The 16,669-nt window shown below is 38.6% G+C and overlaps 1 protein-coding gene across 1 annotated transcript in view; it reads right to left on the bottom strand.

Annotated features, from left to right (window-relative positions):
* The window catches only part of dlg3 (discs, large homolog 3 (Drosophila)), a 188,116-nt gene extending 171,655 nt beyond the window's left edge, over positions 1-16,461 (bottom strand). The window contains exons 1-2 of the mRNA XM_057849769.1: positions 15,925-16,461; positions 11,836-11,967 (exon numbers count right to left, since the gene is read on the bottom strand). Coding sequence (XP_057705752.1) covers positions 11,836-11,967; positions 15,925-15,940 — 148 coding nt within the window. The 5' untranslated portion in view covers positions 15,941-16,461. The remainder of the gene's footprint in view (positions 1-11,835; positions 11,968-15,924) is intronic.
* Positions 16,462-16,669: the final 208 nt, after the last annotated feature.

Here is a 16,669-nt window from a genome sequence, read left to right as displayed (position 1 = left end):
TAGAGTACTGTACTGTTCACAGTACTTGTTCTTACGACTTTTCCGGGAGTATTGGGGAGTATAAAGCGTATATATTTTTGTTTCCTTTGGCAATGCCATTGTATTTCTGGATTATTTTGTTACTCTTTAGCCCTTAAAAATAAAATGAAAAAATAAAACATTTAAACCCGATCCTTTTCACCCAATTCCGAGCCTCTGAAAGATTGCCTGATCGGCCCAATTTTCGATCATGTGATCGGATCGGGGACATCTCGACAAATGATACAGAAAGTTACTCGGGAATGCCCCAAAATGTACAGGAAATGACCTGTAAGTGCCCCAAAACAAACAGGATCTGCTCAATGAATAAGAAGTGACCTGAAAATGCCCTAACCTACCCTAAAATTAACAAGCAAGTGACCCCAAATTAACTCATTACCTGCTATTGACTACGATAGACATCCAATTCTGGCTGCGAATGCTCATCTTTCAGTGCCGTTGACGGGGCTAAACGTCCAATTCATTTGGACTGGGAGGGGAGAATGGATTCGAGGTCTAGCACCATCAATGGTAGCCAGTCAGTGTACAAGGAAGCAATGGGAGAGCAAATCATTCCAATAAATTTTCTCCAGAAATTGCATTTTCTAGCTGACAGGGAGTCGATACATGGAGGATTACAGGTGTTTGTACATACTGAGCCTCCGTTTTTGTCATACATCTATTCAACTGGAATCAACTTCCCTTCTGCCTGTTTAGGAGAGTAAAAAACAAGAATGTGACCTCGATCTGCTACGGAATGGAGCTTAGTGGAGTATAAGAGTCAAAAGAAAAGTAGGTCACATTTACAAGCCGGGCCAATCAAATATTCCATGGACATTTGAGGGTAATTGAAAGTGGGGATCCCCCAGCCCAAAGCAAGCGTCACTCCCCCTAACATTTGCTGCAACAAAAGATTGGATGCACAGTTAAGGCAGCTTTTGTTCCTGACAGGGCAACCGTGCAACAAGTGGGCAAGCACACATGTTTCACAACATAAAGGAAATGAACAAAAACCTCGGAATTGAGAGAAATATACTGTATTAAATGTGTGAATGCCATGAAAACAAATATGTAATACAAAAAAAAAAAAAAAAAAAAAACCCAACACTTCTATAAAAATTTTAAATCCAAATTAAACTACAGTGCCTTGCAAAAGTATTCGGCCCCCTTGAATCTTGCAACCTTTCGCCACATTTCAGGCTTCAAACATAAAGATATGAAATTTAGTTTTTTTTGTCAAGAATCAACAACAAGTGGGACACAATCGTGAAGTGGAACAACATTTATTGGATAATTTAAACTTTTTTAACAAATAAAAAACTGAAAAGTGGGGCGTGCAATATTATTCTGCCCCTTTACGTTCAGTGCAGCAAACTCACTCCAGAAGTTCAGTGAGGATCTCTGAATGATCCAATGTTGTCCGAAATGACCGATGATGATAAATAGAATCCACCTGTGTGTAATCAAGTCTCCTTATAAACGCACCTGCTCTGTGATAGTCTCAGGGTTCTGTTTAAAGTGCAGAGAGCATTATGAAAACCAAGGAACACACCAGCCAGGTCCGAGATACTGTTGTGGAGAAGTTTAAAGCCGGATTTGGATACAAAAAGATTTCCCAAGCTTTAAACATCTCAAGGAGCACTGTGCAAGCCATCATATTGAAATGGAAGGAGCATCAGACCACTGCAAATCTACCAAGACCCGGCCGTCCTTCCAAACTTTCTTCTCAAACAAGGAGAAAACTGATCAGAGATGCAGCCAAGAGGCCCATGATCACTCTGGATGAACTGCAGAGATCTACAGCTGAGGTGGGAGAGTCTGTCCATAGGACAACAATCAGTCGTACACTGCACAAATCTGGCCTTTATGGAAGAGTGGCAAGAAGAAAGACATTTCTCAAAGATCTCCATAAAAAGTCTCGTTTAAAGTTTGCCACAAGCCACCTGGGAGACACACCAAACATGTGGAAGAAGGTCAGATGAAACCAAAATTGAACTTTTTGGCCACAATGCAAAACGATATGTTTGGCGTAAAAGCAACACAGCTCATCACCCTGAACACACCATCCCCACTGTCAAACATGGTGGTGGCAGCATCATGGTTTGGGCCTGCTTTTCTTCAGCAGGGACAGGGAAGATGGTTAAAATTGACGGGAAGATGGATGCAGCCAAATACAGGAACATTCTGGAAGAAAACCTGTTGGTATCTGCACAAGACCTGAGACTGGGACGGAGATTTATCTTCCAACAGGACAATGATCCAAAACATAAAGCCAAATCTACAATGGAATGGTTAAAAAATAAACGTATCCAGGTGTTAGAATGGCCAAGTCAAAGTCCAGACCTGAATCCAATCGAGAATCTGTGGAAAGAGCCGAAGACTGCTGTTCACAAACACTCTCCATCCAACCTCACTGAGCTCGAGCTGTTTTGCAAGGAAGAATGGGCAAGAATGTCAGTCTCTCGATGTGCAAAACTGATAGAAACATACCCCAAGCGACTTGCAGCTGTAATTGGAGCAAAAGGTGGCGCTACAAAGTATTAACGCAAGGGGGCCGAATAATATTGCACGCCCCACTTTTCAGTTTTTTATTTGTTAAAAAAGTTTAAATTATCCAATAAATTTTGTTCCACTTCACGATTGTGTCCCACTTGTTGTTGATTCTTGACAAAAAATTAAAATTTTATATCTTTATGTTTGAAGCCTGAAATGTGGCAAAAGGTTGCAAGGTTCAAGGGGGCCGAATACTTTTGCAAGGCACTGTATATCTATACTGTATATACATATATATATATATATATATATATATACTGTATATTTCAAATATGAAAGTTATAGAACTAGGAAGTTATGATAATACAAAATGTTCAAATGAAATAAAACAAAATGACTTAAAACAATGTCTTCACAAAAGTTCCAAATATGTTACAATACTGTACTGTATTGTTGCAGAGTATAAAAGGTATATATTTTTGTTTCTTTTGGGAATGCCATTGTATTTCTGGATTATTTTGTTATTTTTTTGGCCCTTAAAAAATAAAAACAAAACATATATATATATTTTTTTTAATTAAAAAACACGATCCTATTCACCCAATTCCGGTCCTCTGAAAAATTCTCCCCATTTCCGATCACTTGATCTGATTGGGGACATCCCTCCAAATTAATACAATTAAAATTGATAATGACTGGTGATCGTCCCCAATAACAGTAACATTTCTCATTCTTTTACTTCCATAATATTTAACTTACTGTAATGCCTACCATTGACAGTGATGGATATGTTCCTGTGCCTTCGACTGCGCTAGACGTACAATCTATTTTTACAGGGAGTGCCATTTAATGTAAGGCCTTTTTTATTTTTATTTAAGAAATCTTTTTAAATCCAATTTTGAAAAATGGACTGGTGGGATGATCACTGTCAACCCTCCTGGTCAAAACGGATTGGACGTCTAGCATTGTCAATGGCAGCTTATAGACAAGTTTCCTCAGCAAAACATGGGTGGCGCCATCTTGGAAAATTTCTGCTCCGAACTTCCGGTTTAGAGACAACAACATGTATTGCGGATCAAGTAAGCAGTGTGTTGACAAAGTTAAAATTGCAAAATCAAACCAGAGGAACCCACGGAATCTCCAAAGATGAATTTAGCACGACATGGATGAGACTCCGCGACTTTCTGTGCTGTGCGTGAACTCCTGGAAGCGCCTTTATATATGGTTTGAAGTGGAATGTTTTGAACAGCGCCCAGCTTTAAAGCACCAGTGTGTATTTACCTCGCCGTACGCCTTAAATCGAAACCAGCTGCAGACGAGAAGTTGAGGATGCGATTTAAACCTAAGGATACACCTAAAAGATTTTATGATTGTTCTTATAACTTTGTTGATCATTTTTGGACAAAATTATAACAACCTGCCAGCCTGTGTTTACGTGAGGTGTAGACTGATACGCCGGCAACTTCAGTGGACAAAATTAGGTGAAATTACAAATGATATTACATTTGCCGAATGCAGAAGGGCTGACATGGATTTTGTTGTTACAAGGAAATACTACAAGGCATATACATATAAAATGAAAATAGTGTGTAATTCTTTTTCATTGCAGATATTGATCAAAATAAAATATTTGGACAACATGATTCCATTTCTTGTTTTATTTAAAAGGATTGGTGCATGTGCAAAATAGGTCAATAAATCATAATTTATAAAATTATTACAAAAACATTAACGAAGGTGGAGCATACTAGAATGTAATATCTGACAGCAGAGCTCCGGAGCGGCTTTACCTCACCAAACTTTCCCCCGACATTACGGAGACCCTGGGTGGCCTCCAGACGGGCGCTGTCCTCGGTAATTCCAGCTTCAATAGCGTATCTTCAAGTTCCTGCATTTAAAAAGCTAGTAGTTGGATCTTGGGATAGAGCAGACGGTCCGCCGCAAGGTCCGCTGCAAGCTCTCCCAGCCCCAGCCTCTCGGCCACCCCAGGGTAGTACGCATGTAGTCTCGATATATGTTCATCATGTGTTGTTGTGAAGCACATCAACCTGTCTTCCCTTGCCTAATAGCGTTTTCCATCTGTAAACAAACGAACAAAAAAACTTGCATTTATGAGTTGACACAATTGTTGTCATACTACACGTACTGATTAGCAACAGGCTAGCTGCAGATAGCATATGTTGCAACCGCAGTAGTTGTAGTAAATAATATTAAAGATCATCATAATTACAATCATCATCGTAGTAACAATATCAAAGGCAACAAGTCGTTTAATGCAAAAGATTTTAGCTTTAGTATTTTTTGAGCACCGGACACATGGAAATGCAGGGTTAGGAAGAACATACCTTCCATAATACAGCAGCAACATGGCTACAAAAACACCCGGTCTTTGTGGTGGCACGAGCTTGGTTCCACATCTGCCTTCATGAACATGTTGTCCTCCCATGTCTTGATGATGGCAGATGGATGCGATATTTCCAAATTGTCTTTTTTAAGGGATTTTGATGAGTAACGTTACTCCAGTTCCACTGTTGCTTTGGATGTAGGAATTGTAAAACGGAAGTGGCGAGCAGAAATGCGGTAGTAAAGAGGAAGTACCTTGGAAACTTGTCTATTAGTTAAAAGAGGCAAGGAAAGTTTATTTGTACAGCTCAATTCAACGCAAGGTAATAATAATGACTGCCCTATAAACAGTTTAGCTATGAAACCCCTCAAATGTAATACATAAATATGGATAAACAAAAATATAAATAAAAGCTCAATAATGAAAATTCAGTTCCTATTGTTCTCCCACTCAAGTTTACAATGTAAAAGTAGGGGAATCTTGCATTAAGATATCACAAACCAAAACCCCTAAACACTATCATCCCATTTTCAACATTACATTTAAGGATAAATGATTAGTATTTTTTTAAGCTGTCCAAGAAGACAAGAAGAGCTTTAAACAAAGCCACCCACAAGAGCATGTGAAGGCAAGTAGAGTAGAAGGCGGCTGGGTAACGTTTTTATGCGGTGATGCAAACCACATGTCCCATAAAAGGCCCAAGCTCAGTGAATCTAGCTACCACTAGGTCGTCTCACATAGAACCAAAATCCTAGCACTGGCTTGAGCATGGCTGCCAAAAGTAAGCTTATTTTTTTATTATTTTTTTTTTATCTGCTTCGGGCCGGTCTCTAAAGGAACATTCTTTGTTAGGAATGCTCGGAATCCTCGACGGGATAGCCAATCTTTGCTCCGTCTTAAAGATGCCATTCTATTCTATTAGGATATACAGTAAGTGTCATACAAAATACAAAAATAAACATTTGACTAGGGCTTCCCAAAAACGATGATTTTGATAGTCGACAAATCGGCTCTTATAGGAAAGATGTTATTTACCGTTATTCAGCTCTGGACTTGAAATTTTAACTGGAAATCACAAACAGATGTTTGCAAACATATATAGTTTTTCAATCCTTCTTCTTTTTATATTTCTATAAATGAATGCAAATTGAAATTCTATTTAAAAAAGAGAATATTTACGGTTTCATTTTTTTATTTGAAATATATTCAAATTAAATTGGGAAAAGTTACTTTATTTAGAATTTTAAATAAATAAAACAAAATAAAGAATAGATTTTTCGCCTTTTTTAAGGTAAAATAAAATGTGAAAAGACAAAAAAATAAAATAAAAGCCATAGATACATTTTATACTTAAGAGAATATCCACGATTAAGAGGCTTAAAAAATAGAATTTTGACAGGTTTTAGGTCGACAATGTTTCCAAATATTATTAGACCACCAAAATAGTTTTCAATTAATTAGGCAATAAATAAATTCTTAACTAGTTGAGTCATCGTGGATGCCCTACTGCAGATCATTTTTCTACCTTTTTCTGTTTTGTAATTTTCAGTAGAACATCCAAAACAGATTCTACAATCCCAAAGTCGCATACAATTGAATTACGACGAACAGGAACACAATGAAGGGATTGTTCAGAAAATGACGCGTCGACTCGTTTTCAATCCAAATGCTCATCAATAGCTGTGGGCTATGTGCAAATCATTATTTTCAATAATTATGTCGGGTCAGAAAACTTAAATATGGACAGACAAAATGGATTGGACGTCCAGCGTTTTCAATGGCAGCCAGTGCGTTAAATGAGTGGCCAATAAAAGGTTAAACAACCTTTTTTCCCCTTCTTGCAGTAAATAAATATTATTGCTTATCATAGATACAGTAGAACATTGCCATTGGATTTGTCACTTTCATTCAAAAGGATGACTCGTACTTTCTGGAAGTTGGTGAGTCAACTGTACGAAGGAGAGCAATTGTTGTTGTCCACTACCCAATCCAGGAAATGGAAAAAATATCATGACTTGAGAAGTCTGATCTAATTATTCTATAGATAGACTGAGACCGTGTGTGTTGACTGGCTTTCATTACACTGCGCCCATGTCGCACAAGGGGTGCACACATGTGCTTTGTATGCTCAAGTGAATGCTCTCTTTCATAACCATTAAGATGCAGAGACTAACTTTTTGTAACCCGCCATTGATATCCTGTGACTGGCCATAATAAGGAAGCGCGCCTTCAGCTTGGACATATTGCAGCCGTTTATCACCGGCATGTGTGGCAGACGCAAGCGTCAAAGTTGTAAAAAATCACTAGTAAGTTTAACCCTTTAAAAGGCAATTGAGTATTTTGGAAAATTTTAAAACATTTAACCTCATAAAGACCTGGCGTCCACTAGGGCTAAACGATATTGGAAAAAACTGATATTGCAATTTTTGGAGGGTTTGCGATATATATTGCGATATTAAAACTAGAAGAATTTTCACCAGACTTGAATAGCTCTGTTTGAGAAGACTTTGGTTGACTCACTATGTCCACATTTTATTCATTAGAGATGACCCATTTGAGGTTTTTAATTGAAAATCTATATATTTCTTTTGTTCTTCTTCATGCTAGTACAGCCTCTCATGCTCCCTCCTGAAAAACAGGGGGACCAAACTGTTTTTCTTGGTCACCAGTGCAGCTGGCAGTTGGTACTTAAAGTTCACAATGATTGACAGGTTTGTGGCTTTGTCTGGCTGGAGACGCCTCGGCAGCTCTACGATTAAAGGCACAAATGTCTTAATCATCGTTACGCTTGGTACACAGTCTGAAGTGTGCTGTGGCAACCCATTCATTGTGTAAGTGAGAGGCTCTTCTTGGCAGCGTGAGCGTATAAAAGAATAAATCGGTTCGGGACTCTATCAGCAGATTCTCATAATCAGCTGACTAACTCGGGTGGGAAAATATGCGATCAGGACATCCCTAGTATTCATATAATTCCGTTTAATCCAGGCTAAGGGAGTTTATCTGTGAATAATGAAGATGGGTGTATGTAAAAGGGATCCAGACAGCTATGTCTCTGCAAAATTGCTGCTTTTATGAAGAAAGTTTACATTTAGAAAAAAAAAAAAAGGACAATTGCACGTCCTGTGATGGGACTATTGCGCAAGCGCATATAGCGATGTTCAAACGATATATTGTACCAGGCGTCCAAATACATACATCGTATTTTTGGTCATGCAGGCCACAATATAAACATCTAGTATTAGGGGTGTGACAAAATATCGAAATGGTGATATATCGTGATACTTTGTATCCCAAAAGGTTATCGATATGCTCCTGTCAAGAATCGAGATATTGTTTTAAAAAGGTGTCAATGCCTAAAAAAATAAAATAAAAAGGAACCTACAAGTTGCTACCAAAATCTTCCACCATAATAGTGTCTCAGTTAACTCTAAGGCTGCAGTGACAGTGCATGACGCCCAATCCATTTAGACTGGGAGTTTTCAGGGCATTTACAGGTCACTTGCGGTTCATTTTAGGGCATTTATAGGTCATTTCCTGTTGAATTTGAGGCACTGCCTATTCATTTGGGTGATTCCCAGGTCACGTCCTGTTCTGTAACTCAAAATCAACAGGAAGTGATCCATAAAATACCCCAATATTAACAGGAAGTAACTGAACATCAACAGGTAAATGACCTTAAATGGCCCAAAATTACCTCATTGCCTAGCATTTGCTGCCAATGACGGTCATAGACGTTCAATCCATTTGAAGTGAGAGGGATGGCAGCGAATGATCATTCGCTGCCATCCATTTCAAATGGATTGGACGTCTACTAGTGATAAACTCATTCCAATTCACAGCAGAAGTTTGTTTTTCTGTTTATTAGTTGTTGGTCAGAAAATCATTCCAGGATATTCTACAAATGTATCGATAATCGTTGTATCGCCATATCGTCAGATCATCGTTATCGTGAGCTTTTATATTGTGAATCGTATCGTATCGTGAGGTACCAAGAGGTTCCTACTCCTATATAGTAAGGGTGTAACGGTACATGTACTTGTATTGAACCGTTTCGGTACGTGGTGCTCGGTTCGGAACGGAGGCGTACCGAACAAGTTTCTGACGTAATGTAACCCTTACTTTTCGAGGCTGTGAGTCGATCGGTTTACAGTTTCCTTGTGTAGATTATATTTACTCCATCTTCTCTACTATAATGAGGACAAAGACGGTACGACAGTATAACCCAGAAACGTCAACGGCGCGACAACGTGGCCGCCGCGAGAATGCAGTGAAACACGGGCGTTAAAGTCAATCAGCTAATGCACACCAGTCGCAGTGCGGCCGCGTGTTAGACGCGTCCCAGAAACGGCTCAACACGACGCACGCGAAAAGAACAGCAGAGTTTACTATTTGACGCGAGACGCGACCCTCCTGCGTCAATACTACTACCGGTAGCTAGGATCGGGCAGACCAGAAGTCACTTGTGTAAATATACGGTGGATCCGGTCGATTTTCAAACTAATATGCAATCGGAACCTACTTTTTGAGTCCATCAGATCTCTTGAGTGGTAGATCGGGGAACAGTTGACTTGTCTTTGTTCATTTACTGCTGTCTTCTCTGCTATAATAATAAAATAAATAATAGCCCATTTAAATAAAATAAATTGAAATGAGCTAAAACACCTGTAATTATATAATAAGAATAATACACAGATCCTGCTAACACAATTAAATTTATTAATTTCGGTGTGGCGCTTTAACTTGAGAAAATCCACCAATAAAGCTTTTGAAAACCGTTCATAAGAAAAAAAAAAAAAGATTCATTGGGGCATTTCATTTGTAAAATACATGTTCAAATCTTTGTCATTAGGATTGCTTTTCTCTTTAGCACAGGATTTCTTTTTTCTTCTTTCTTTCAGAAGGAAAGCTGACCAATACGCGGGGTCTGAAAGGCAAATTGTTGTTGGATTATCTTTAAACTTGCTACTTTTTGAGCAGAATTCTAGCTTTGTATAGGCTAATGTTCCTATTGTTGAAAGCACAAAGGTGTGTAATAAACAACTAGCACATTTATATTTTGCATTTTGTTTTCTTACTGTACCGAAAACGAACCGAACCGTGAACTCAAAACCGAGGTACGTACCGAACCGAGATTTTTGTGTACCGTTAATCCCCTACTGTCTAGTATACAAGTATGGCCTAAATGACCAAAAAGCTCATGTCCACATATATGGACACCAGTTCTCCATTATAATTGTATTGTTATCAATAATTAGTTTTAATGATTATTGTATTTTTGGATTTTATTTATATATTTTATATTGAATAAGTGAAATTATTTATTAATAAAATGTCAATAAAAACAAATACAATTAAAATGATTAAAAACAAATACACCCTGGTTATGACTCCCAATAATACTCTGCAGTGAGTAGTTAAATCATCGCCTGCCATTGGCAACGATAGATGTCCAATTAATTTCAACTGGGAAGACTGGCTACAAATGATCAGGTTTCATCTTATTTTTAAAATTACGTTAAAAAAATAAGTATGAAATAAAAATAAAGTAACAGAAAAGATCACATCCAATTTAGCTATTTATTATATTAATTACAAATTTAAAAAAAAAAATTAAGTTAATTTTTTTGTTTTTTTTTCAGGTTTCTACCGGTGTTAGCAAATCTCATGTAATGCTTTTTAATGTCCCTTTATTTCTACTTAAAATTAATTTAATGCCCATAACCAAACCCAACCAAAGATAGTTTCACACACACAAATTGTAAGTAGAGTTGTCCAATAATACCTTTTTTACCCATAACCAATTTCCCGACATTGTCCAACTCCAAAAATCCGAAACAGATATAAAACAGATACCGATATATGCGATTGTGACCTTAACATATTACGGCTAATTGTATTGTTGTGCCCCACTGTATACTTTACTAATGATAAAGGTACCAACAACAAGGTTTTCCAATCAGCATTCTGTGAAAAATAAGAGAACAACTGAAGTTATGGAAAAAGTGCCTCCATTGTATCACTGTAATTTTTGTTGAAATCAAAATAGCGCAAACGTCAGTTTTTTGGATCACGTTCAAGGGCAACGTGCCAATAAGGCACTGCCATATCACATATGGCTCACCTAGTGCTGTTGGCTCAACATAACAACAAAGGCACACAGCCTCAGTACAGTGAATGAGATATGTAATGAATTTATAATTCATTATTTTTCAATTATTTAATGGTAATTTAATTAATAACTGCTGTGCTAAGCTTTGACCTGTCCTTGTACAAATGCAGAAGGCCTTATATCCACTTTGAAGGCAACATGCATATTGACCCAAAACAGTTCATGGAAAAACTGATGTCGTTATTACCCGATATCATTATTTAAAAATGTGTTTATGCGTTAATGCCGATATTATCGGGTAGCCAACAGTATCGGCTCTCTTATCCCGTAATGATCCTAAGTTCTCTTATCACGGCTACCTGATATCAGACAACTCAAATAATGTAATTTAAAAAAAAAAAAAAAAGATTTTTTCTAAATCGTCAAGTTAACATAATTTTTAATGCCTCAAACACTTATTTTAATGCTTTTTAAGGCCTGAATTTTGACCCCAAAATCAATGTAATGACTTTTAATGCTTTTTAATGACCCGCATTAACCCTGTTTTAAAGTAAAAAAAAAAAAAGATCCCATTTACTTTTTTATTTTGTAGTTACTCTTCACATAATATTATATAATAATATTTTTTGTTTTTTTTCCTTTTTTGTTAAAAAAAATCTACAACAAAAGATCATATTTATGTTTTTTAACAAAAAAATAATAATAAATTGATAAAAAATGTATTGTAAACTCTTTAGACGCCATTGACGGCGCATTCATTCGTCCTGCCAGTCAAAATGGATTGGACATCTTGCTCCACCAATGGCAGCCAAAGAGTTCAATGAGTGCCCGATAATGGTTTAAATCTGATTTGTTGTTTTTTTCTCCTTACCAAGAAGAGCTTGGAAGAGTTGACTGCCGAGAATGGCGGACACTTTCCCCACACTGTTCTTCAAGGCCTGTTCATCCGGACTGGTCAGGCTGTCCTGGTATCGGCGAAGCAGAACCGCTGCTCGCTCAGTGTCTACCATAGTATGACAAAAGAACACAAATTTTCACTCCTTAACGCCTGAATTTACAGTTCACAAAATTAGATAAAACACTGGAAGAATACATACACTAATAAAAGTAGTACAGTGATACAAAAAATCTGGCCAGCGTTGGTAAACAGCCGCCATCTTTAAGCAGTAGATTTCTCGGAGCTAATAAATATAACATTACTGTCACTCGCTCACGTAACGTTAGCCCTGCGGAAGGCTAGGTTTCTATTTATTATGACCACTGTCGATGCGTGGCTAACGTGTCTTACATACATGCTTTATTTAATCTGTAAAAACACAGCGTTGGAGAGTGATGAGGGTGTAAAATTAAAAAATAATAAAGATAACTGTCAGTTTTAGCTCAGTAGTCATTGCTGAATAAAACGCCAAGTAGCACTGGTGGCTATTATGGTCCAATACAGCAAGTAACGTACATTTATTTTGAACACTGCAAAAACTCAAAATCCTATCAGTACTTACAGTTTAGACTAACTTAAAACTGAACTAGAACTTAAAAATAGCTTGACACAAATGGAAATTCAATTGAAACACGTGGGAAAAACAAGTGATGCGTGTCATCAAGCGTAATTACATTTTTAGGTAAGAAATATGTTTGGGTTTTTTATAAGATCTAGAAGTTTTTTGAGTGAAATCAGTGAATTTTTTTTTCTCGTCACATCTGAGATGCAATTGTTGGCTGTTTTCAACAATGTACATCGAAAATAAAGACATTGATTGACTGAAAATGGTTCAATATTGGATTAAATATCTTTTTTCTCATGTATGTTTATAATTGCTCTTTACCTAAAAATATAATATTTTATCCGATTACTCGATTAATCGATAGAATTTTCAGTCAATTACTCCATTAGTAAAATATTCCATAGCTGCAGCCCTAATTGAAAGCAAGCAACTCAAGAATAAAAATGTTTATAGCCTATATACAGTATATATAAGAACAGGGCCTTATACTTAATCATTTATTCGGCCCCTCCAGTTAAAATGTACTGAATATGAATTAGTTAAAGGGGAACACAGTAGATATTCTTATTTCTGTCGTTTTCAATGAAAACAGAGCACTGTAATCCATTTGGTAATTAGATATTCCCAAACATCTCCTTTAGGTTTGGAAAAAAATAATGGATCGTTTCAAATTATTAACTCATTGCCTGTCACTGACAACGATAAACGTCCAAGTCATTTAAACCAGTGGTCCCCAACCTTTTTTGCACCACTGACCAGTGTAATGTGGACCTTTTTTTCACGGAAAGGCAATGTGTGGCAGCAAATGACAGTAAATATAAAATAACACGTCGAGGCTAAAAACTAATATTAAGTGCAGGGAAAATGTCACTCATCATTTACTGAAAAAACCTTTTTTTAACAGCGCCCACTCCTAAAACTTGTCAGCAAATATCCGTGGTCGCAAGCTTCTCCAATCGGGAAAGATTTCTTAGCTTTAGCAATACGGCTCGCCATGAGGTGTGATGCTCTCGGTGCATTCGCTTTTGTAGCCTCATTTGCTAGCTTTCAGCCACATATTATGCAGAATGGACTTGGTTGTAAGCTCCTCTTCTGGGTCATCAGGTGGCCTTTTCCCCGTGAAAAAGCTGTCCAAAGACGTCGCCGCCCACAGCAGACAGCAGCTAAAGTTACTGTTTACATTGACTGGCGCTGGGCTGCTATAGCTGTGCAAACACCCAAGTAATTGCGGCCAAGGGCGTAGGTGACTCCCAACATTGGTAGTGATGATGTAACAGCATAACCTGCATGTACACTTTTTACTCAGGATGGGACATAAATAAGACCAAACAGATTGGGTGAATGGGGGTCAGGGCTACATTTCTCACGAATATGCACCTAATTAATTGATGGGCTAAATCACGGGGGCTCATTACGTCAATCACGATCGACAAGTCGATCGCCACGCTAGTGTGGGTAGCTCGCGACATCCCAACATTTCATTTTTATTTTTTAATGAACATAGTTAATTATGATTATGTTGTGTGTATGTTGCATATGAGTTCATGCAGCACCCCTCTCTCTCTAAGCAGCGTCTTGCTCAGCTTCTTGCTCAAGTTTTTCTGGTTCTATAGTTTCCAGCAGAGTTCGTTACATTTTTCACAGTTTAATTAACGTTAACAGTAGAAAACCAAACAGAAGGACACTTCTCTCTAAGCAGCTTCCTACTCAAGTTTTGCAGGTTAGCAAGTTCATACAGTTTAATGTTATGCTAACTCTGATGCAGGTTGCACTTTCAGTAGCACAAAATAGTGGTGTTTCCCACCTTCACAACATTGGCATCTTCTGAAAGTACTAACAGTGGTTGCTGCTAGCCGGAAAAAAAAAAAACTTCTAATTTCCCTCCCCTTCGAAGGGGGCGGAGGAGGCGGCATGTTGTCGACATAGGGGCTATGCGAGTGCAAGCGTGCATGGGTGTCGGGGGGGGGGGGGGGGGGGGGGGTCTTTGGGGGTGAAATCATCAGCCAATCAAACGTGTTTTATGGGAAAAATGGACTAGCGCATTCAGCAAGTGAAAAGAGGTAAATGTAAGTTTTAACATAATGAAAATAATTCACTTAATAATGGCAGGGTCAATTCTTTTCTTGCAACATATGGAATGACAATCTAAACTACCTTTATAACTGAACCCATTACATAATGCATATAAGTTTGCTTAAAAGTTGGTGGGGACAATTTGAGCATCCTGAAAAGTTGGTAGTGTTATGTCCCTACCATCCTATGCAAACCTCCGCCCTTGATTGCAGCCAACCATTAGATGTCGACCTATACAAATGTTTACTCAGATTAGTCTATAGAGTAGACAGGGATATTGATGTGTTGATAGCCACAGGCCAGATTGCCATCGTTAATAAATTACTTATTTCTCTGTGGCCCGGTGTTGTGCCGAAAAATAGCCGCCCCGCGTGAAATGTCCCCCCTTACGGGAATGCTTATTCATATTGCTTTATTGAGCGTTTATTTATTTTATTATTGAGCGCCCACACGTCACTCGTACAGCTTTTTCTTACCAATTGAAGTACATGGAAACGGTTTTCTTGTACCGTGAATATATGTATTATTTTACTCTGCTTGAACTAATGTCATACCTGTGTGATTGTCATTGAGATATGGTCGTGAAAACCTGTAGACTAATACATTTCTGTTCAAAGATGGTTATGTGGCCCAGTCCACGATTTGTTACTAAAATAAAGTACTAGTATTTTGTCTAATTTAATCATTTTAAACTGATTTTACAGTCGTAAATCCCTTACTGTAATGCGTCCATTAAAACGTGATGTTTTCACATCAATAAAGCGTTATAAATAAGCATTCCCGTCAGGGGGGACATTTCACCGCGGGGCGGCTATTTTTCGGCACAACACCGGTAGCAAATGGCAGGGACCGGCACCGGTCCGCAGCCCGGTGGTTGGGAACCACTGATTTAAACTGTGAGGACTGGCTGTGAATGCTCATCTTTCAAGGCCTTGACAGCATAAGACGTCAAATTCATTGGGACTGGGAAGGAGCGAATAAACATTCTTTCCTCTCAGTCAAAATGGATTGGACGTCTAGCGCTGTCATTGGCAGCCAGTGTACTCTGGTGTACATGACGGTCAAGGTTTTAGAAAGCTCTCCCCCATTCCCTTCATGCAATCCAATTTACAGCCAAAATGTGCAACCCATCTTAACATAACAGTAAATTACGTGATTTCTACTACCCGATCGGTCGATTAATTGTCGAAATAATCGTTGAGTAGTCGAAACAATTGCTTGTGGCGTCCCGAGGACACTTTTCTGCCTCACCTGGTCTCATTTTCACTGGGCACACCTGAACGCTCCACCGCCACCATCCTATGTTAGTCTTTTTTTTTAAATTTAGAGCACAAAAAAATCGCAAACTTGTTGACAAGTCGTTAAAGTGCTTAAACGCAACTCACCGTATTTGTGAACCATAACGTCCCAAACTTCATGAATCCACAAGCGTGAAATGCGAAGAATTAGTCAATAACGGTCGTTAGCTCAGGCACTCAAGACACTAGCAAGCTTTCTTCCTCCCGCCTTAAAAAAACGTGACTCGATGTCGGTTCAACCGTCGTTTTACTTTCAACATGTGAGCGGAGTTAAGCTCATGTCAACTTTTTTCCCAAGTTTGAGTGCAAAGAGGAGCTTGGGAGTTGTTGTGCGGCAGAGTTCCTCCCCCTCAAACTCTTCTTCCTCCCCCTCGTCATGCCGCGCCTCCGTGGGAAGAGGATTTCAGCCCTGCCCGGTCCTGATAAGAGGGTCCGCACCTTCGATAGCAGCAGCCCGCTTCTGTTGGAGCCTCGGGCCGGCAAGTCGTCGTTAGCAGGCCGCGAAGATGATGTCTTTTATGGCATGCTGCTGAGCACTGACGTTGGATTTTCTTCTCTTTTCTGGGCTAATGTTGGCTTTTTTCCCCTCCTCGCTACCGCAATCTTCCTCAATGCTGGAGGTAGAGAGATTAGTGACTTTGGCGCCCTCTGGCGGCGAGTTGGCAAAGGACAAATGCATGTTTTAATGGAAAGTGAGTTTTTTGTGCGCAATTTGGTTAACTGTGGGGACGAGTGATTAGCGAACAAAAGCTCCCATATATAAAATTCTTTTTTATGTTTGGTTTTTTTTTGTAATAGGCCACTTGCACGGCACGCAGCACATCCCACGCGC

The sequence above is a fragment of the Corythoichthys intestinalis genome, chromosome 11 (genome assembly GCF_030265065.1).
Source record: "Corythoichthys intestinalis isolate RoL2023-P3 chromosome 11, ASM3026506v1, whole genome shotgun sequence".
Lineage (NCBI taxonomy): Eukaryota > Metazoa > Chordata > Actinopteri > Syngnathiformes > Syngnathidae > Corythoichthys > Corythoichthys intestinalis.
This window is presented reverse-complemented; position numbering and strand designations above follow the sequence as displayed.